General features: G+C 37.0%; 1 protein-coding gene across 1 annotated transcript; it reads left to right on the top strand.

Moving 5' to 3' along the window:
- The first annotated feature begins 3,478 nt into the window (after positions 1 to 3,478).
- LOC125282180 (olfactory receptor 1020-like) lies at positions 3,479 to 14,812 on the top strand. Its single transcript, XM_048216407.1, has 2 exons — positions 3,479 to 3,536; positions 13,851 to 14,812. Exons 1-2 carry the CDS (start codon positions 3,479 to 3,481, stop codon positions 14,810 to 14,812), a joined length of 1,020 nt encoding a protein of 339 aa, XP_048072364.1.
- The last annotated feature ends 7,407 nt before the right edge of the window (positions 14,813 to 22,219 follow it).

Raw genomic sequence — 22,219 nt, 5'->3', positions numbered from 1 at the left:
TTTTGTTTGTTTTCTTTCAGGTTTTTTTTTTTTTTTGCCTGTTCTTTTCTGGTGTTTTTGTTGTTATTTTTGTCTTTTCTCTCTCTCTCTTTTATTATTTTCTGGACATAATGATGAAATGGAGAAACTCACCCCAAAAGAAAGAATAGGAGGAAGTTCTCACTGCCAGGGATTTAATCAATATGGAGATAAGTAAGATGTCAGAACTAGAATTCAAAGCAATGACTACAAAAATAATAGCTGGGCTTTAAAAAGCACAGAAGACACTAGAAAATTCCTTACTATAGAAATGAAAGAACAGAAGACACTAGAAAATATTATAGAAATAAAAGAACTAAAGTCCTTACTATAGAAATAAAAGAACCAAATTCCTTACTATAGAAATAAAAGAACTAAAGTCTAATCAGGCCAAAGTTAAAAATGCTATTACTGAGATGCAGTAAAAAATGGAGGCTCAACCAGGTAGGATAAATGAGGCAGAAGGGAGAGTCAGTGATATAGAGGACAAAATGATGGAAAATAAGTAAGTTGAGAAAAAAGAAAGAAACACAACTACTGGATCATGAAGGGAGATTTTGAAAATCAGCAATACCATAAAGCAAAATAATATCCAGGTAATAGGAGTCCCAGAAGATGAAAAGAGAGAGAGAGAGCAGAAGGTTTATTTGAACAAATTATAGCTTATAATTTCTCTTATAATTCAAATTATAGAACTTCCCTAATCTGGGGAAGGAAACAGGCTTTCAAGTCCGAGAGGCACACAACAGTGAAGCTTACAAATTTCAGAGATAAAGAGAAAATCTTGAAAGCAGCTCAGGACAAGAGGTCCCTATTCTACAAGGGTGGAAACATAAGGCTGGCAGCAGAACTATCCACAGAGACCTGGCAGACCAGAAAGGACTGGCATGATATATTCAATGTGCTAAATGGGAAAAATATGCAGCCAAGGATACTATATCCAGCAAGGCTGTCATTCAGAATGAAAGGAGAAATAATTTCCGAGACAAATAAAAACTAAAGAAATTCATGAACCAGCCCTGTGAGAAATATTAAAGGGTATCCTTTGAACAAAGAGACAGCCCAAAAGTAACAAAGACCAGAAAGGAACAGAGATGATCTACAGAAACAGAGAATTTACAGGTAATACAATGGCACTAAATTAATATCTTTCAATAATTACTCTGAATGTAAATGTACTAAATGCTCCAATCAAAAGACACGGGGTATCAGATTGGATAAAAAAGCAAGACTCATCCATATTCTGTCTACAAGAGATTCATTTTAGACCCAAAGGCACTTCCATGTTGAGAGTGAGGGGGTGGAGAACCATTTATCATGCTAATGGATATCAAAAATTAGCTGGAGTAATCATCAAACTAGTTTTTAAACCAAAGATTGTAATAGGAGATGAAGAAGGACACTGTATAATAATAAAAGGGTCTATCCAACAAGAAGATCTAACAATTATAAATATTTATGCCCCTAACTTGGAAGCAGCCAAATATATAATCCAATTAATAACAAAATTAAAAAAAACACATTGATAATAATACAATAATAGTAGGGGAATTTAACACCCCACTCACAGTAATGGACACATCATCTAGGCAGAAGATCAACAAGGAAACAAGGGCTTTGAATGACACACTGGACCAGATGGACTTCACAGATATATTCAGAGCACTTCATCCTAAAGCAATGGAATACACATTCTTCTTGAATGCACACAGAACATTCTCCAGAATAGATCCCCTACTGGTCACAAATCAGGCCTCAACCAATATAAAAAGATTGAGATTATACCATGCATATTTTCAGACCATAATGCTTTAAAAGTTGAACTCAGTCACAAGAAGAAATTTGGAAGGAACACAAATACATGGAGGTTAAAGCGCATCCTACTAAAGAATGAATGGGTCAACCAGGAAATTAAAGAAGAATTTTAAAAATTCATGGAAACAAATGAAAATGAAAACACAACTGTTCAAAACCTTTGGGATGCAGCAAGGGCAGTCCTAAGAGGGAAGTATATAGCAATACAAGCCTCTCTCAAGAAACAAGAAAGGTCTCAAATACACAACTGAACCTCACACCTAAAGGAGCTGGAGAAAGAACAGCAAATAAAGCCCAAAACCAGCAAGAGAAGAGAAATAATTAAGATCAGAGCAGAAATCAATGAAATAGAAACCAAAAGAACAGATGAACAGATCAGTGAAATCAGAAGCTGGTTCTTCGGAAGAATTAATAAAATTGATAAACCGCCTAGCCGGACTTATCAAAAAGAAAAGAGAAAGGACCCAAATTAATAAAATCATGAATGAAAGAGGAAAAATGACGACCAACACCAAGGAAACACAAACAATTTTAAGAACATATTATGAACAAGTATATGCCAACAAATTAGGCAATCTGGAAGAAATGGATGCATTCCCAGAAACATATAAACTACCAAAACTGAACCAGGAAGAAATAGAAAACCTGAACAGACCCATAACCAGTAAGGAAATGGAAGCAGTAATCAAAAATCTCCCAACAAACAAGAGTCCAGGGCCAGATGGCTTCCCAGGGGAATTCTACCAAACATTTAAAGAAGAACTAATATCTATTCTTCTGAAGCTGTTTCAAAAAATAGAAATGGAAGGAAAATTTCCAAACTCATTCTGTGAGGCTGGCATTACCTTGATCCCTACACCAGACAAGAAGCCCACCAAAAAGGAGAATTACAGACCAATATCCCTGATGAACATGGATGTCAAAATTCTCACCAAGACAATAGGATCCAACAGTACATTGCAGTACATGCAACTGATGAATCACTAAATTCTAACTCTGAAACTAATAATACTCTGTATGTTAATTGAATTGAAATAAAATTTTAAAAAAATAATTATTATGATTATATGAATTAAACTTTTGATGCCCATTTACTTGAGCTACAAAATGGGCATATTAGGTTGTCTTACTCATTGTTGTGAGAACTAAATGAGTTAATACTCATAAAAAAACTTAGATATAATATATGTGAAAGGTTACCACACAGAAGGGATTTAATAAGTAACAAGATAATTATTTTCTAATGTGTGTCTCTACTCATTACCCAGTTTGGAAAATCCTGGTTCAAGTATGTAAAAGTGTTGCACCTTTTCAAAGTAACTTGTGTTTTGTTTCATGTTTTGATTGGATAGGTTATACTAAACTCAATTTAAATCTTTTAAAAAAGTCTACCTTTTAAAAACCTCATTAAGCAAGACTTTTCTTAAAGCAAGACAATTTTGTTATAGAACCAGGGTAAGAAAACTTACCCTTAAATGATTTTTCCTGTGAAGTCTTTCCCACATGCTCATGGAAAATGAAGTCATTAGTATACAGCGGTGGGTTTGAGATGGAAGCTGCCTATTCATATGTAATAGCATGTAAACTCTGAGGGGGTAAGTGTCTATTGTATCAAAGTGTAGTGCATAAATGGTGCTTATTAATGATGGATTTTGATGATGATGCTGATGATGACAGTGATGATATTGATGAGGATGATAATGGTGATAATTCAACCTAGTTGTTCTACAGTGACAGAATGAACATCAAGGATTTTTAAAAAATGGATTGGACACTACTTCATACCCCATGCTATTCTCCTGACTTGCAAGAAATCAGTATCATCATCATCATCATCATCAAAATCCATCATTAATAAACACCATTTATGCACTACACTTTGAATTAGTATTTTTGTATCCTTTGGGTAAATACCTAGGAGTGCGATTACTGGGTCATAGAGTAGTTCTATTTTTAACTTTTTGAGGAACCTCCACACTGTTTTCCAGAATGGCTGCACCAGTTTGCACTCCCACCAACAGTGTAAGAGGATTCCCCTTTCTCTGCATCCTCGCCAACACCTGTTGTTTCCTGTGTTGTTAATTTTAATCATTCTGAAAGGAGTGAGGTGGTATCTCATTGTAGTTTTGATTTGTACTTCCCTGACAATTAGTGATGTTGAGCATCTTTTCATGTAGACATCAATCTCTAAAAAAGGTTGTCATATCTACCTTTTTAATATATATCACTCTGGGAAACAAACTGAAGGCTTTAGAGGGGAGGGGGGTGGGGGATTGGGATAGGCCGGTGATGGGTATTAAGGAGGGCACATATTCCATGGTGCACTGGGTGTTATACCCAAATAATGAATCATGGAACATTGCATCAAAAACTGGGGATGTACTGTATAGAGACTAATATAACAAAATAAAAATTATAAAAACAAAAACAAACCCAAAAAACCAAAAATATACATCACTAATTTTTTAATGTCTTCAAGTTCATCGATGTAGTTGATAGCAAAAACAGAGAATAATACACATAATAACAGAATAAGAACTTTCTAAGAGTACTCATAGAATCCCAATTCAATTGCAATATTGAATTACTGTAAATCAATGCTAATAAGACTCAGGTGGAGAGGCGCCTGGGTGGCTCAGTCAGTTAAGCCTCCAACTCTTGGTTTCAGCTCAGATCATCATCTTGGGGTCATGAGATTGAGTCCACATCAGCAACAGGCTCTGTGCTGAGCATAGAATCTGTTTAAGATTCTCTCTCTTCCTCTCCCTCTGTCTCTACCCTGCTCACTCTCTCGAAGGAAGGAAGGAAGGAAGGAAGGAAGGAAGGAAGGAAGGAAGGAAAGAAGGAAGGAAGGAAGGAAGGAAGGAAGGAAGGAAGGAAGGAAGGAAGGAAGGAAGGAAGGAAGGAAGGATTAAAGAGAGAGAGAGAGAGACTTAGGGGGAAGGAATGCTTACAACTAACCTAGACAGAGTGGTGAGTATTTTTGAATCTTTCTTGGATATTTTAGAATCTTCCACCACATTTCTTATAAACATCAAGTATGACAAGAGTCCTGCTTTATCCTTCTTTTCTCAATCTATTCTCTTTGGTTGATTTCATGTACATTCCTGGCTTCAACAACCACCTTCAAGGCAATGACTTCCAAACCCATATCTGCAGCTCTAGCCCGTTTCTTGAGGACAAATTCTTTTTCAACCACCTGTTGGGTATTTCTACATGGATATCCCACAGGTACCAGTCATTCAACATCACTCAAATCTAACCCACTGTCTCCTCTCCCCATATCTGCTATACCTCATTTTCCCCTGTTTTATTTAATGATCCCTGCCTGCCCAAACTGATTCAGTGTCCTCACCACCCATCAACCACAAAGTGCTTCAGACACAGCTCCTTCTCTATGTACTGTTGCTTCAGGCATTTTCTCCAAGCTCTAAAACTCTGTATCTTTAGTTACATAATATGTCATTTTGCTCTGGTATTAGTTCTCAGACTACTTACCTCAACTAAACAAAGGTGTTTTAATCTAAGACCCATGACCTCTTAGGGACTGTGGGGATGGGTTTCATAATTTGCAATTGTATAAAGATTCTGTGCATAAGTATATATGCATTTTCTGGATCTACCCATTTTTATCAGTTCCTCAAAGCTGATGCTTCTCTAAACTGCAGGCTGTTACCTTCCAAGTGTCCCGTTTCCAGTCTGTCCTAACCTAAAAAGTGGTCTATGGGCCATTATTGATACCTTACAATCATTCCTGCCCATTTTCACACAAAAGCCTGGCTTCCAGGCAGGCATCAGAATTCTCCGTGCTCCACGGCAGGAAGAGGATATTTTCTAAAGCCTCTATTGTAGGTGCACTAAGTTATTTTTGTCCCCAAGGACCCTGTCCAGAAAGACAGACTTGACACATCTTCACATAGCCTACACTGTGCCCCAGACACAGCTGATGTCCTGCCACCTCCTCTGGAGTAGCTAATGAGGTTATGCTTGAAGTAAAAATCACCAAGCTACACAGTGCCTGGCTGGCTCAGTCAGTAGAGCATGCAACTCTTGATCTCAGGGTTATGAGTTCAGGCCCCACACCAGAGTTTACTTTTAAAAAATTATGAGACTACATAGAATTAATCTTTTAGATCTTGGCAGCTCCCAACTAGGTTTGCCCCCATCCAGTCCTTGCAACATAGCAGGAATCATTAGAGACAGGAGATACAGCTATAGGTGAGAAGGCTTCTAGAAGAACTCAGAATCCAACAGCTTTCCTACCACCAGTAGCAGTGCAGCTCTCAAAGTTTGCTACTGTCCCAGAGGTCACTGGGTCCTTTCTTCTGTAGCCACTAGGACAACCCAAATACTCTGAGCTTGTTTTCCTTTGGCTGGCAGACCAAATGTTTGTCTATTTTGCTTGAGATTTCTGCCACCAGAGTGGCCTGGGATGCCAAACAGTTATCCCATTATCCATGCGACAGTATCTTCAGACATGGTTCTTCCCCCCAATAAAATATATGTATGTGTGTGTGCCAATCACAATCATTCTTCCAAAGAAAACATTTCAAAGATAATTATTTGATATGATTTGTAAAAGGGGATGTGTACTGAACTATTATTTTGGTAGAGAAGAAGTAGAGGGAGGCAAAAATGAAAAAAGTCTTAAGTCTTAGTGACCTAAAAAATATTTAGGTCTGGTTCTGACCAATCCTGAGATGAAAATTGTATTGAAAAATGTCTCCTTTTATCTCTTTCCTTATCTTATTTTAAAAATTGTATTATAGTTCACATTTAGTAAAATGCACAAATCTTAAGTGTACAGGTTGATAAATAAATTTTTATATATGTAACTAAATATTATATATAACTAAATCAAGTATATAGAACATTTTCATTAACACCAGATAATTCTTTCATTCGGATAATACCATTCCCAGGCCACAGAAGTAACCACTGTTCCCATTGATACCATAGTTTGTTTTTTCCCATTTTGAACTTCATTTAAAGGAAACATATGTATTCTTTTGTGTCTGGCTTCTTTCATTCAACACAATGTTTTTTAGATTCATCAATGTTATTATGAATATCAGTAATTTGTATATTTTTGTAAATAACTGTGTAGCACGCCACTGCATGATATACCACAATCTGTTTCTACTTTTCTGTTGGTGGGCATACTGTTTGTTTGAGCTATTATGAAAAAATATTTTTTGAATACCGTCATACAAGTCTTTTTGTGAACTATCCATCCATTTTCTTGAGACTATGCCTAAGAGTAGAATTGTTGGGTCACAGAAAAAACCACATGTTTATTAGAAACTGCCAAATAGTTTTCAAAAGTGGTTATATAGACTTTGAATTTCAGCTTGGAGGTTTAATGAGCTGGAAAGCATGTTGCTCCCATCATTATACCAACAACAAAAAGCAGGAGAAAATGCAAATTAATGACTTTTCTTGAACCCATTAGGGAACTGAGGTTGCAAGGCAAACAACTAAAACAAAATCTGGAGAGAGAGACAACCACAAGAACCTATGATTTTTTTAACCTAAGACAGAAACCACTAAATACCTTGTAAACTGATAAGAACTCAGTTTTAAATATTTAATAAATTATTAGAGGCTAAGTACAGGCTAGTATAAGAGTGTGATGTCCCTGAGGGCCATAGATATAAGGTTTGCACCCTCTTGCTTTCCCTCCATGAACTCAACCAGATGCTTACAAGGAAGCATTCTTAGAAAGCTTCCCTAATGATGCTATTTGAGGCCAAGCTGGGGTGGAAGGCAAATAATGGGGAAAAAGAGTAGCAGCAACTGTCAAAACTTCTCCAAGATCCATTTCTTATATTTTTACTACAGAACAAAAGCTAGAGTGTGCAAGGGCAAGAGCTATAAAAACTGCCAAGTTAGGGTACTGTGGAATCCCATTACAGCTCAGGAAGGGGACAGGGGCAAAAAAAGTTCTACTCCTTGGGGGTAAGGAGCAGGAATATGTGCTACGTCCAGTTGTACAGCTTGGAGGAGGGCATGATCACTCATGGAGGCCATACCAGCAAGATCCAGGTTCACAGTATCTAAGATTAAGGATTAGCCAGAACATCAGAGAATACTCTTCCTTGTTCTCCACCAGCCTACTAACAACCATCAAGTAAAAATAACAGTGGGTTATAGCTAGGAGATCTTGAAGAAATAGATTATCTGTAGAGAATAGGGAAAATGAAAAACGCAAAGCTAAGAGAGAACAGAAATGTGGGCACACTAGTCCAAACCCTAAAGACAAAGTATCATTAGAGTAATTTGAAGCCTGTAGTGCATTCAGGGTGATCATAGGATAAACAGACTCAAACTCAATCCAGCCAGTTATTAGATTATAGTTATTTAATCTATATAGTTATAGCTGGTTATTATACTAAAGGTTTAAGTATAAGGAAAGGTATGTTCATTTCCAAGCAAATACATTTATACTTCAGTATTTACTATCCTATATGTGTCCAGCTTTCAACAAAAAGGTATAATGCACACACAAAAAATAAGAAAATATACATCCTGAAAAGACAGTACAAACACCAGAACAAGATATAGATATGAGAGAGATATTAAAACTGTCAGACAAGGAATTTAAGATAACGATTAATAGGTTAAACATTCTGATAGAAAAAGTGAACAAAATACAGGATCAGACAGTTAATTTCAGCAAGGAGAATGAAACTATAAGAAATGATCAAATGGAAATGCGAGAAATAAAAAACATGGCAATAAAGATGAAAAATGCGTTTAACAGTTTCATCAGTAGACTTGACACAGCGGAAGAAAAAAAATCGTTGAACTTGAAGATAGATCTATAGAAATTACCCAAATCAAAACACAAGGACAAAAAAAAAAGAAAAAAAGAAAAGGAATGATTAAAAAAAAAAAAGGACAAAGAATGGAGCATCCAAGAGCTATGGCATAATATCAAACTATTTAACATATATATTATTAGAATCCTGGAAGGAAGAGACAGAATAAACAGAATATATATATATATATATATATATATATATATATATATATATATATTTGAATATACTTGAATTTCTTCAAATATATATATATTTGAAGAAACAATGGCTGAGAATTTTTCAAAATTTATGACAGATTGAGAAGTTCAGAGAACACTAAGCAGAATTAATACGAAGCAAAACCCTAGGCATATTCAAACTGCTGTAAGTAAAGACAGAAAAAATCTTGAAGGCAGCTAGAGGGGAAAAAAACCAACCTGACAGAGACCCATGAATAAGAATTACAGCAGACTTCTTTTTTTTATATAATAATTTTTTATTATGTTAGTCACCATACAGTACATCCTTAGTTTTTGATATAATGTTCCAGGATTCATTGTTTGCATATAACACCCAGTGCACCATGCAATATGTGCCCTCCTTAATACCCATCACTGGCCTATCCCAGTCCCCCACCCCCCTCCCCTCTGAAGCCCTCAGTTTGTTTCTCATAGTCCATAGTCTCTCATGGTTCATTCCCTCTTCTGTTTACCCCTCCTTCATTCCTCCCTTCCTTCTCCTACTGATCTTCCTGCTATTTCTTATGTTCCATAAATGAGTGAAACCATATGATAATTGTCTTTCTCTGCTTGAATTATTTCACTTAGCATAATCCCCTCCATGTCTTTGTGAATGGTAGGCATTCATCCTTTCTGACAGTTGAGTATGACTTCTCATCAGAAAGTATGCAAGCAAGAGGACAGTAGTGTGGCATTTTCAAAGTGCTTTTAAAAACCTTTCAATTCAAAACTAGCCTTCAAATGTTAAAAGGAATAAACACTTTTTTCAGGCAAGCAAAAACTGAGGGGGTGCTTTGCCAGCAGACATACTCTAATAGAAATGTTAATGAAAGCTCTTCAGTTGGCTGGGATTGACTCGGTGGGGTATGCAGATTTCTCCTGCTCCAAATAGCCTTGGGAGTCCCACATGGCACACTTTCTTTCTGTGTGGCATGCTGAGGCCTCAGCTATGGCTCAGGTTTCCCCAATCCCTATGTCTTTGGAGCCAGCCCTCTAGGAGTGGACCTCTCAGAACCAAACCTACGGTTAGTGTCAGGCCCTAGGAGGTGGAAAGCCTGATCGACTGACTCTGTGACCGTCCTGGGATCTGAATGGGGAGAGTTTGCTGGGGAGAATGTCAATTTCAGGGTTTGGGGGCCAGGGGTCCCCTGGAAGTGGGGGTTCACTGGACTTTGGTCAGGTGTCCACTGAGGTTTCTCCTTCTCAGAATCCTTTCTGGAGTCCCAAATGGCACAGTTTTCTTCTGTGTTGCAGGCTAAGTGTCCTGGCATTGCTCACTGGTCCCTGTTCCCTGGCCTTTGGAGCCAAAATTGATAGTTTTGGGTTTTTTTAAAGATATTATTTATTTATTTGACAGAGAGAGAGAGACAGCCAGCGAGAGAGGGAACACAAGCAGGGGGAGTGGGAGAGGAAGAAGCAGGCTCCCAGCGCTCCCAGCAGAGCAGGGAGCCCGATGCGGGGCTTGATCCCAGGGTCCCGGGATGACGCCCTGAGCTGAAGGCAGACGCTTAATGAATGAGCCACCAAGGTGCCCCCAAAATTGATAGTTTAAACCAAAAATTGCAACAATGTAGTACATGTTCATAGCATATGTAAAAGTAAAATATATGACTACGATAGCAAAAAGGAAGCAAGGGAGAAATTAGAAATATAAGATCTTACAACTACACTGAAGTGGTATATTATATGAAGGTAGAATCATATTATTTGCTATGTATTTTGTAATTCCTAGGGCAACAACCAGAAAAGTTTACCTCTCCCTCTGATTCTCCCCACCCCCGTGCACATGCTCTCTCTCTCTCTCTCAAATAAATAAATAAAATCTTAAAAAAAAGAGAAAGAAATCAAATCTCCAAGAAGACATAACAATCCTTAATCTATATCTTTCTGAAAAAGAGCTTTAAATGAGATGAGCAAAAACTGATAGATATGAAAGGAGAATTAGATAAATGCACAATTAGATAAAGGCACAATGAAGCATTATAAATGCTTCAACTCTCTTTTCTTATTAATTGAGAGAACAAGTAAGCAGAATATTAGTAAGGATATAGATGACCTGAACAACAATCAACTAACTTAATTTAATTAACTTTTATAAAATACCCACCTCACAAGACAAGAATATATACTCTACTCAAGTGCACATGGAATATTTACTAAGATAGATCATATTCTGAACTATAAACAATTTAAATTTAAAATAATAAATGTGGGGACACCTGGGTGGCTCAGTTGGTTAAGCATCTACCTTTGGCTCAGGTCATGATCCCAGGGTAATGGGATCCAGCCCCACAATGGGCTCCCTGCTCACTGAGGAGCCTGTTTCTCCCTCTCCCTGTCATTCCCCCTGCTTGTGTGTGCTCTCCCTGTCAAATAATAAAAACTTTTTAAAAAATAATAAAATAAAATAAAATAATAAAATAATAAATGCTATGAAAGATATATTCCTTGAACATAATGGAATAACACTAACAGAAAGATATTCAGAAAAATCCCTAAGTATTTGGATATTAATCAATATACTTTCAAATAACTCATAGGACAAAAACAAAAAGTAAGTGAAAAAATATTTTGAACTGAACAAAAAATTTAAAACAGCATATCAAAATTTGTGGGATACAACTGAATTAGGATTTGGGGGGAAATTTATACCATTTAATACTTATATTAGAAAAGTTTATATCTAAAATCTTAACCTAAGCTTCCACTTTGAGAAAGTAGAAAAAAAAAGAGTATGTTAAACTCAAAGCAAACAAAAACAAGGAAATAACAAAGATTAGAGAATAAGTCAATGAAATTAAAAATAAAGAAAATCAATGGAACTAATAACTGTTTCTTTGAAAAAATAATCAAATTGATAAACCAAGATGGACCAAGTAAAAAAAAAAAAAGAAGGCACCAATTTCAATATCAAGAATAAAAGAGGAGATATCAATACTGACCCCACATTAAAAGGATAATTACAGAATACTATAAATGACTCTATGCTCATAAACTCAATAGGATGAAATGCACTACTTTCTTGAAAGAATCCAAAATGTACCAAACTCACTTAAGAATAGATAACCTGTATAGTTCTATGTATGTTAAAGAAATTAAATTTGTAGTTTAAAAACTTTCAGAAATGAAATCTAGGCCCATATGGTTTCTGTGTTAAATTAGACCAGGACTTTAAGGAAGAAATAGTACCAATTCTACACAGTCTCTCCTAAAAAATTAAGAAGGAGAGAAACTTCCAAAATACATTTTGTAAGACCAACATTACCCTGATAATTGATAACAAAACTACAGAAAGACATTAGAAGACAACTATAGACCAAAAACAAAACAAAAAAAAAGGAAAAGAAAATTTAAAAACTATAGACCAACATCATTCCTAATGAACATAAATGTAAAAATCCTCAACAAAATATTAACAAATTGAATCCAGTATGATATATAGAGGATAATACATCAAAATCAATTGAGGTTGTTCCCAAGAATGTGGATATAGAGAGAATCTCAATCAGACTCCTCACTGAGCATGGAACCTGACCCAGGGCTCCATCCCACATCCCTGAGATCATAACCTGAGCCAAATCAAGAATTGGATATTCAACCAACTGAGCCATCCAGGTACCCCTGCAATTTCCATTTCCTTTTCAATCTGGGAGGCAAGAAAGAGTGGGCGCTTGGGACAGATAGATGTATGTATGTCTGCTGCTTACTAGATGGAGACAGTGGTTAAGTTAGCTGAGCTCAGTTCCTTAGTTTCCTCACTGTATTCTGATATTAATAGTGCCCATCTTATGGCTGTTGGAAAAAATAAAATGAGATAATACAAATCATGTGCCACGCACATAATATGTGCTCAATGCCCTTTACCAGTTTAGGAAGTCTATGTCTATCCCTACTTTACTGATAGTTTCAATCATGAATGGAAACTGAATTTTGTCAAATGATTTTTTTGCCTTTATTGAGATTATAATGTACTTTCTTATTTAGTCTGTTAATGTGGTGAATTATATCGATTGGCCTTTTGAATATTGAACTAGTCTTGCATTCGAATGGATAATTTAATACAAAATTGGTATTTGCATTAATTATATTTTCAAAAAATATGTAAAATTTGACTTAGGATAAATTTTGGATTACGTAAAGCTTACCTTAATGAGGAAAATTACCTAAGTATATATGATTGGTTATAATTTCTTATGTCTTTAAATCCTAAAATACAAATGTTCTTATTGAGAAAAATCAGATCAATTTATATAAAACAAACCAGTAACATTTTTTTCTGAAGAAACCAGAGATGTTCACAGTTATTTCTGTATGAAAACTTTCATTCCAGTGTTTATAATAGCAAAAGGAATGGAAGCAATCTAATGTTCAATCAAAACGGAGATATTAAATTTATTTTGTATGATAGAACAAAATGCATTTGTGGGAATTTGTGCTCCCAATATTTTAAGTCTATAAGTAGAGATCAAGATTCATATGTAGAAAAAGAGACTATAATGGAATACACTAAATGTTAGCATTGATTCTGTGAGTGGTTCTATTCTTTACTTCTTTCTACATTTTCTTAATTTTTTACAATTAAATTTTATTACTTAAAAAATAAAATTTTTACAAAAAAAGAGTTTAATGCAGTGAAACATGCAATGTTAGAAGGAAGATTTTGCAGAGCCAGAAAGGGATGAACTTATCTTAATATAAGAACTATCAGTTTATTATAGATTTTGATCAAATCTCCACTTATTTTCATGCACCAGAAGCCACATAATAATCTGTGGGAGGTCCCTGGGCCTGAACTGGCTGGATTTGTTGAGTCAAAAGTTGTGATCTCTCTGAAGACTTTCCTACACACCTCTTCCACAGTCCAGACCATTCTATATCCAACATTGTTTGATATGAACTTGCAAGTTAACATGCCAGTTTGGGATGCTCTTTGTACATTCTCATTATGGCTTTTATTTTTCTCATTGTTTTGCAGCTAGGACACCATTTGAAATGAACAACCAAACAGATGTCACTGAATTCATCTTCTTGGGATTTTCCAACCACCCCAAACTACAGGGTTTGTTTTTCCTGGTTTTCTTGATCATTTACCTGACAACACTCCTGGGGAACATGCTCATAATGACAGCCACTAGAATCAGTCTTGCTCTCCACACTCCAATGTATTATTTCCTCAGCAACCTGAGTTTCTTGGACATCTGCTATACATCCACCACCATCCCGGTCATGCTGGTGAACTTCTTCCGGGAGAAGAAGACCATCTCATATGAAGGCTGCCTTTCCCAGATTTTCTTCCTTGTGACATGCGCTGGCACTGAATGTGTCTTATTGGCTGCTATGGCTTATGACCGCTATGTAGCCATTTGCCACCCTCTTCAATATCCAGTCCTCATGAGTGTGAAGGTCTGTGTTTTTTTGGTGAGTGGGTCCTGGCTGTGTGGGCTGGTGAATTCTGTGACACACACAGTGCTGGCAGCCACACTCACTCTCTGTGGGCCCAACCAAATCAGCCACTTTCTTTGTGACATTCCGTTGCTCCTGAAGCTCTCCTGCTCAGACACCTCTCTCAATGAATCTGTGCTCCATGTGGCCAGTGCCACCATTGGCCTGAGCCCTTGCCTGTTTACTGGAGTGTCCTACATACTCATCATCTCTGCCATTCTTAGGATTCCCTCTGCTCAGGGTAGGAGCAAGGCCTTCTCTACCTGTGCATCTCACCTTACCGTGGTTGTGGTCTTTTATGGAATGGCCAACTTCAACTATGATAGACCCCGAGAAGGTTACTCCCTAGACATGGATATTCTGGTCTCTGTGCTCTTCTGTGTTATGACCCCCATGTTGAACCCCATTATATACAGCCTGAGAAACAAGGAGGTCAAGGGTGCCCTGAGGAAGCTGGCTAGAGGGTATGTGATCCCTGGCAAAATTAGTGTCTAGATCAGTGATCTTCTAACAGGTATGAAAAATTTCTAAGATTTTTTTAAAAATTCTGCTTATTTCTTTTTCTTTCTTTCTTCTTCATTTTTTTATTATGTTCAGTTAGCCAGCATATAGTACTTGGTGTTATGTGCATCTAAGATATTTGTAACATCATAGTTTTAGAGTCTATATCCAGATCCTCAATTCCTACATACCAATTCCTGAAACTCATCTTTCCTCTCTTTCCACAAGTACTCTTTTTCCACTTCACAAAGTCATGATGTGTCAGGTATTTTGTGTTAGTTCTCAGCACCGTCTCAATCCTTCTCTTGATGTGAAGTTCTCTTCACATCATAGGGGCTGAAATTCTGGAAAGATTACTGCCCAGGCTCCCTTGATGCAGGGTTCCATTTTAAATTCTGCCAATATAAGAGTCGTACACAAGAGATTAGGAAAAGAATATAGAAGAAATTGTCTTCTTCTGGATCTGGTAGCAGGGGAAGACTAGCACTGTAGTGGCAGAAACAGACTTCTGGTGACATTAGCTGATGTTTACAGTCTCCTGTAACAGCTGTTCTTGAACCATAAGTCACGCAAGTATGAAATGAGTGTATCTCTATAGGGAGGGTAGAGGCTTCCATAAAGAGAGTAGTATAACCTCTTTCCCCCTTTCCTCTTCTTCCAGCTTTCCCAGTAATTTTATCACTTATTTTCCATGTTAAATTCCTCTAGGTTGAAATATCTAGATTAGTTTTTTATTTCCTTGGTGAACACTAGTTAGCTACAGCATTTTATATCAGGAGTCATCAAGGAAACTGACCCTCAGAGGTAGAAGTCTAGGGGCACCTGGGTGGCTCAGTTGGTTAAACATCTGACTCTTAATTTCAGCTCAGGTCATGATCTCAGGGTTATGGAATTGAGCCCCATGTTGGGCTCCGTGCTAGGCATGGAGCCTGCTTATGATTCTCTGTGCCCTACCTCCCTCTCTTAAAAAAAACAAAAATCAAAAAGGTGGAAGTCTGAATTGTATATTGGATCTGATGGAGTTTAAATATTTTGATGACATCATAGCCAAGGAAAAATGGGAAATCCAATCATTCATGGTGTACGATGATAAAATGCCTTCTTAAAATTATCAACAGAAATTGTCTGAAATAAACTGTCTATTGGAAACCAGACACTGAAATACCAAATTACTGCTACAACACTACAATTGACCTTTGTGATGGGAATGAAGACTACAAAATCATTTACTGACTGCATTACTGATTGCAATGGGAGGTTTATAAAAAGAAAATGACAGACTCAGGCATTTAAATTCCTCACTCAAGGCAAGGTCAAACAACCAGGAAATCTTTTATCTCTCAAAACTGACGAAGCTTAATTAAAAACAAAAATCTGATTTTGTGAGTTGCATAATTACAAAGTAATTTGTAAATCCACAATTTCTCCAGGTCTCTTATGTAGCAGTTAGGACACTGACTTGGGAATGAGTATGACTCTGATCATTAGAATGGGAAAAATACAGTGGATTTAGACAAATCTTAGAACTTTGAACCCTAAATCTTCGTTAAATTTCCCTACCATCAGAAGTAGCCCCTCAACTAACTTTCCCTTAGTTGAAACCCTATAATGACCTCACCTGAAGCAATTGTCTTACAAGGAATGCCAATTCTAAAGACACTCACCTACCATCCTTCATTACCTCTAGACTCTTAATTGAGGTCCAATTCCAGAATACCTCAGGCTAACGGCACAAAATATAACTCGGAAGGTTATAATGCTCACACCAAAATAAAATGTCAAGGTTTTATCATTTTTTTTAAAATTGGTAAAAGCCTTGAGAATATGTATGACAATGGATTCTTAGGGTGCTAGACCAAAAAGGACAGAACATATTGTGGGATCATTTTGAATATATTCACATGGGTGAATTTCTTAGAAATTATGGGTTTGGTGTATTATCTTGAGCAGCTGGGAAGGGCTCTAACAGGTTCTTTGATTGGTTAACTGAAACCTACACTCAGTGATGGACTACATTCAATAAAATTTAGATGCCAGAATATTCTTGACAAAATGTAAAAGGTGGGATCCAAAGCTTCAGGGAAATAAAAGTGTTGAATGAATTTATTTTATGCGACCCTCTTACCCTAGACCCACAAAGTACTCAAGGAGGGACCAGAGTATATTCCCTTTACCAAAATCTCCTGAAAAATGCATTGATAAAGGGAGAACCAGCATGTTTATAATGCTTTTAGGGTCTGTCCTCTGCAGCCTGGGAATAACACTAGGAGAAAGCATCATTGAAATGGGCTCCCTTATTTCAGTGGGGATAGTGGGATTCTGAAGTGGTAGATGTCATGTGGTTTCACAGAAATCAGAATATTTTAATCTGTAGAGATCTTTGGCAATGGCTAAACGATCACATTATCTCTAGATCGGAAATGAATTGAACATTTTACTGTTCAATATAAGAAAAACCCAAAGTCCAGTAACTAAAATTGTTAATTGAATCATTACAATAGAGAGCTACCCTCACCCAGTTCTCAGACCTTCTGAACCAACAGATTTAATGAGGTTTGAAGGATCTGTGACATATGGGTTGCCATACAAACCCCTTGAGGCCCCACTAGGAGAATCACAATGCCAATCCCCTAGAATTTAGAGCAAAGCCATGCTCTCTTCTGAAGATAATAACTCTTATCCGTTTGAGAAATAGCTTCTGGCTGCTACTGGGTTGCCAAAGAGACTGATCAGTAGAATGGGATACAAAGTAACAATGTGATTTTAGCTATTTATATGAACTATGTGTTGTCTGATCTACCAAGCTACAAACGTGGGTAAGTGAGATAGCACAACTAATCATCAAGTGGAAGTGATATATACAATATCAGGCTCCAAATACTCCTAAAGGCCCAAATTAGTGACATCAGCAAGTGGTTCAGACATTCAAACACCTTACTTTACTGTACTGGCATCTTCCTCAACACAAATGAATGGCCTTACAGGAAGTTATCCAAGGCCAGTTTACCGAAGAAGAAAAAATTAGAAACCGCTTTACAGATTGTTCCACAAGATACTCTGGCACCAGCCAGGGTAAACTGATTCCACATTATAGCCCTACTCAGAAGTGACCTTGAAGGACACTGAGGAAAATTAATCCTGGTGGGTAGAATTTTGAGCCATAAATCTGTCTCTTCTGTCTAGAAAGAGAGATGACCAGAAATATGAAGTGATACCAGTTCACAGTGGCCAATGATTTGAATTGATGGTCAGGGTACTTAGAGGAAATTAGTTTAGAATATTGCTAACAAGGGCATGTTGGAGGGTTGCCTGGCTGGCTCAGTAGGTAGAACATGTGATTCTTGATCTCGTGATTATGAGTTCAAACCTCATGTTGCATAGAGCCTATTTAAAAAAAAAAAGGAGGATATGAGGAAGAGGTATATGAATAAACCCCTCAGAATGGGGTAAACTGTGAAGTCGTATACATTTTATTGGAATACTCATTAAAGGACACTTAATATAGAGAACCTCTCTCTTGTTAATCACATGGAAGGATGACATACTCAGTAGAGGTAAGTCAACTTTTTCCCAACCCACCCAAGTGCTTGCTCAGTAGACTCATGCGCAAAGTAGTCATACTGGCAAGGACAGATATAATGCCATGAGCTCAACAACATGGGCTTTCCTTTCATCAAGGCTTATCTGACTACCACCATCTTGAGTGCTCAATTTGCCAACCATAGAAACCAACTCAGAGCCCCTATATAGCACTATTCCCAATAGTGAAAGATTGATTATATTAAACCACTTTCAACATGGAGAACAGAGATGTTTTTCCCCTCATGTTTCAAGTTTTTATTTAAATTCTAGTTAACATATAGTGTAATATTGGTTTCAGGGGCAGAAATTAGTGATTCATCACTTACATATAACACCCAGTGCTCATCACAGTAAGTGCCCTCCTTAATACTCATCTATTTAGGCCATCCCTGCCCACCTTTCCTCCAGCAACCCTCAGTTTGTTCTCTATAGTTAAGAGTCTCTCTTATGGTTTGACTCCCTCTCTTTTTTTTTCTTTCCGCTATGTTCATCTGTTTTATTTCTTAAATTCCACATATGAGTGATATCATATGGTATTTGTCTTTCTCTGACTGACATTTTGCTTAGCATAATACACTGCAGCTCCATCATTGCAAATGGCAAGATTTCATTCTTTTTGATGTATTATTCCATTGTATATATCTATGCCATATCTTCTTTATCAATTTATCAGTCAATGGAAATTTGGGCTCTTTCCATAATTTGGCTATTGTTGATAATGCAGGTATGAACATTGGGGTGAATGTGCCCCTTTGAATCTGTATTTTTGTATTCTTTGAGTAAATACCTAGTAGTACAATTGCTGAGTCATAGCGTAGTTCCATTTTTATCTTTTTGGGGAACGTCCATGCTGTTTTCCAGAGTGGCTTCACCAGTTTGCATTCCCATCAACAGTGTAAGAGGGTTCCCCTTTCTCCACATCCTCACCATCATCTGCAGTTTCCTGTGTTGTTAGTTTTAGCCATTCTGAAAGGGGTGCGGTGATATCTCATTGTGGTTTTGATTTGTATTTCTCTGACATCGAGTGATGTTGAGCACTTTTTCATGTGTCCGTTTGCCATTTGTATGCCTTCTTTGGAGAAATGTCTGTTCATGTCTTCTGCCCATTTCTTGACTGGATTTTGTTTTTTGGGTGTTGAGTTTGATAAGTTCTTTATAGATTTGGGATACTAACCCTTTATCAGATATGTCATTTACAAATGTCTTCTCCCATTCCATAGGTTGCCTCTTAGTTTTGTTGATTTTTCCTTTGCTGTGCAGGTTTTTATCTTGATGAAGTTCTAACAGTTCATTTTTACTTTTTTTCCCTTTTCCTCCAGAGACATGTCTAGTAAGAAGTTGCTGTAGTCAAGGTCAAAGAGGTTGCTACCTGTGTTTTTCTCTAGGATTTTGATTGTTACATTTAGCTCTTTCATTCATTTTGAATTTATTTTGTGTATTGTGTAAGAAAGTGGTCCAGTTTTATTTTGCTGCATATTGCTGTCCAGTTTTCCCAATACCATTTGTCATAGTACTGGAAGTCCTAGCCTCAGCAATCAGACAACAAAAAGAAATAAAAGGCCTCCAAACTGGCAAGAAAGAAGTCAAACTTTCACTATTTGCAGATGGCATGATACTCTATGGAGAAAACCTGAAAGACTCCACCAAAAATTTACTAGAACTGATACGTGAATCCAGGAAAATTGCAGGATATAAAAACAACATACAGAATTCTGTTGCATTTCTATACATTAATAATGAAGCAGCAGAAAGAGAAATCAAAGAATTGATCCCATTTACAATTGCACTAAAAACCATAAGATACCTAGGAATAAATCTAACCAAAGGGGTAAAAGATCTGTACTCCAAAAACTATAGAACACTTATGAAAAAAATTGAAGAGGACACAAAGAAATGGAAAAACATTCCATGCTCATGGATTGGAAGAACAAATGTTGTTACAATGTCTATACTACCCAAAGCAATCTACACATTTAATGCAATCCCTATCAAATACCCACCAGCATTTTTCACAGAGGTAGAACAAACAATCCTAAAATTTGTTTGGAACCACAAAAGATCCAGACTAGCCTGGGTCCTGAGATTCAGGTGGACATCTGCAGGATTCGAAAAGAACTACTTGATATTTCTGCCTTATACAGATAGAAATCTGAGGAATATGTATGAGACCAGAATCTAAGTGTGTGAGATAATGGTGACAGGAATATAAAATTGGATACAGCCAAATTTATTGATATGTGCTCAATATGCAAAGATTCTGCATTTAATGTTGCAGCTTCAGGAATTAGAAAGGGCTCTAACTGTTTGGCTGCTTGCTGAAAACATGAACCAAAAGATGACCTCCAGTACAAGTTAGAAATGCAAGACCTGTCTTGGTTTAATGTAGAGAAAGGGATTTGAGAGTTTATAGAGACTGGAATGTTAGAGTGTATTTGTCATTTAAAACCAGCTTACCCACCCTAGAAGGGTCCACCTTTCACCATGACTGTTTGGTGAAATACATTTGTGAGGGAAGCCCTAGCCTCCTTGAAAAGCTCCGTGATTGCTCTTCTTTGTAGGTCAGAACTTACAGGAGGAACTGTGATCACTGAATTGGGAAACCTAAATGCAATGGGAGTAATTGGATCCCAGGGGCCAACTGGCAGCACTGAACCATCAAGGGCAAGGTGCACATGGTTACTATAATTGAGAGAAGAGACAAAGAAGCAATGAGAATAGTGCAATGGCTGGATCGTAGGGTAGCTCAATTTTTAACTTTTTAAGGGACCTCCACACTGTTTTCCAGAGTGGCTGTACCAACTTGCATCCCCACCAATAATGTAGGAGGGATCCCCTTTCTCCACATCCTCTCCGACAATTGTTGTTACTTGCCTTGTCAATTTTTGCCATTCTAACTGGCATAAGGAGGCATCTTAATGTGGTTTTGGTTTGAATTTCCCTGATGGCTAATGATTTTGAACATTTTTTCATTTGTCTGTTAGCCATTTGTTCATAGCAGCATTGTCCACAATAGCTAAATCGTGGAAGGAACAGAGATGCCCTTCAACAGATGACTGGATTAAGAAGACGTGGTCCATATATACAATGGAATATTACTCAGCTATCAAAAAGAATGATTTCTCAACATTTGCTGAAACATGACAGCACTGGAGGAGATAATGCTAAGTGAAATAAGTCAAGCAGAGAAAGACAATTATCATATGGTTTCTCTCATCTATGGAACATAAGAACTAGGAAGATCGGTAGGAGAAGAAAGGGATAAAGAAAGGGGGGTTATCAGAAGGGGGAGTGAAGCATGAGAGACTATAGACTCTGAGAAACAAACTGAGGGCTTCAGAGGGGAGGGGATGGGGGAATGGGATAGGCTGGTGATTGGTAGTAAGAAGGGCACGTATTGCATGGTGCGTTGGGTGTTATACGCAACTAATGAATCATCGAACTTTATATCAAAAAAAAATTAAAAATTAAAAAATTTTTTTTTCAAGGATATAAAAAAAGAAGCAATGAGAATAGTTTGACTTGCATAGATCTGTGCTGTTGGCTAGTTGATCATGGTTTTCCTAGAATTGAAATAGATAGGATGCTTATTAAATTGCTACTTGATCTATATAAGTAGAAAATTTCTAGGTCAAGTGAACATAAGTCTAACCTCATAAAAAATCAGAGAGTCACAGCCCCTCAATCAATTCCCAGACCTGAGCCACCTTATAGATTCAGACCCCTTGAATAAAGGGCAGTGCAGTTCTCCTTGAGGAAGAAACTGGTAATTTATACTGTTAATCTTTCTCCCAGTTTTTCCCCAAAAGGAACTATGGCATT

Source organism: Ursus arctos, unplaced genomic scaffold (assembly GCF_023065955.2).
Source record: "Ursus arctos isolate Adak ecotype North America unplaced genomic scaffold, UrsArc2.0 scaffold_12, whole genome shotgun sequence".
Taxonomy (NCBI): Eukaryota; Metazoa; Chordata; class Mammalia; order Carnivora; family Ursidae; genus Ursus; species Ursus arctos.
Note: the sequence above shows the minus strand (reverse complement) of the source record. Positions and strands in the feature narration are given on the sequence as shown.

Bases quoted from the DNA above. Each gene is read 5' to 3' on its own strand.
- LOC125282180 (XM_048216407.1), top strand. From the start codon at position 3,479: ATGGATTTTGATGATGATGCTGATGATGACAGTGATGATATTGATGAG. The intron at 3,537-13,850 runs GTGATAATTCAA...ATTGTTTTGCAG, and splicing joins TATTGATGAGGATGATAATG to CTAGGACACCATTTGAAATG.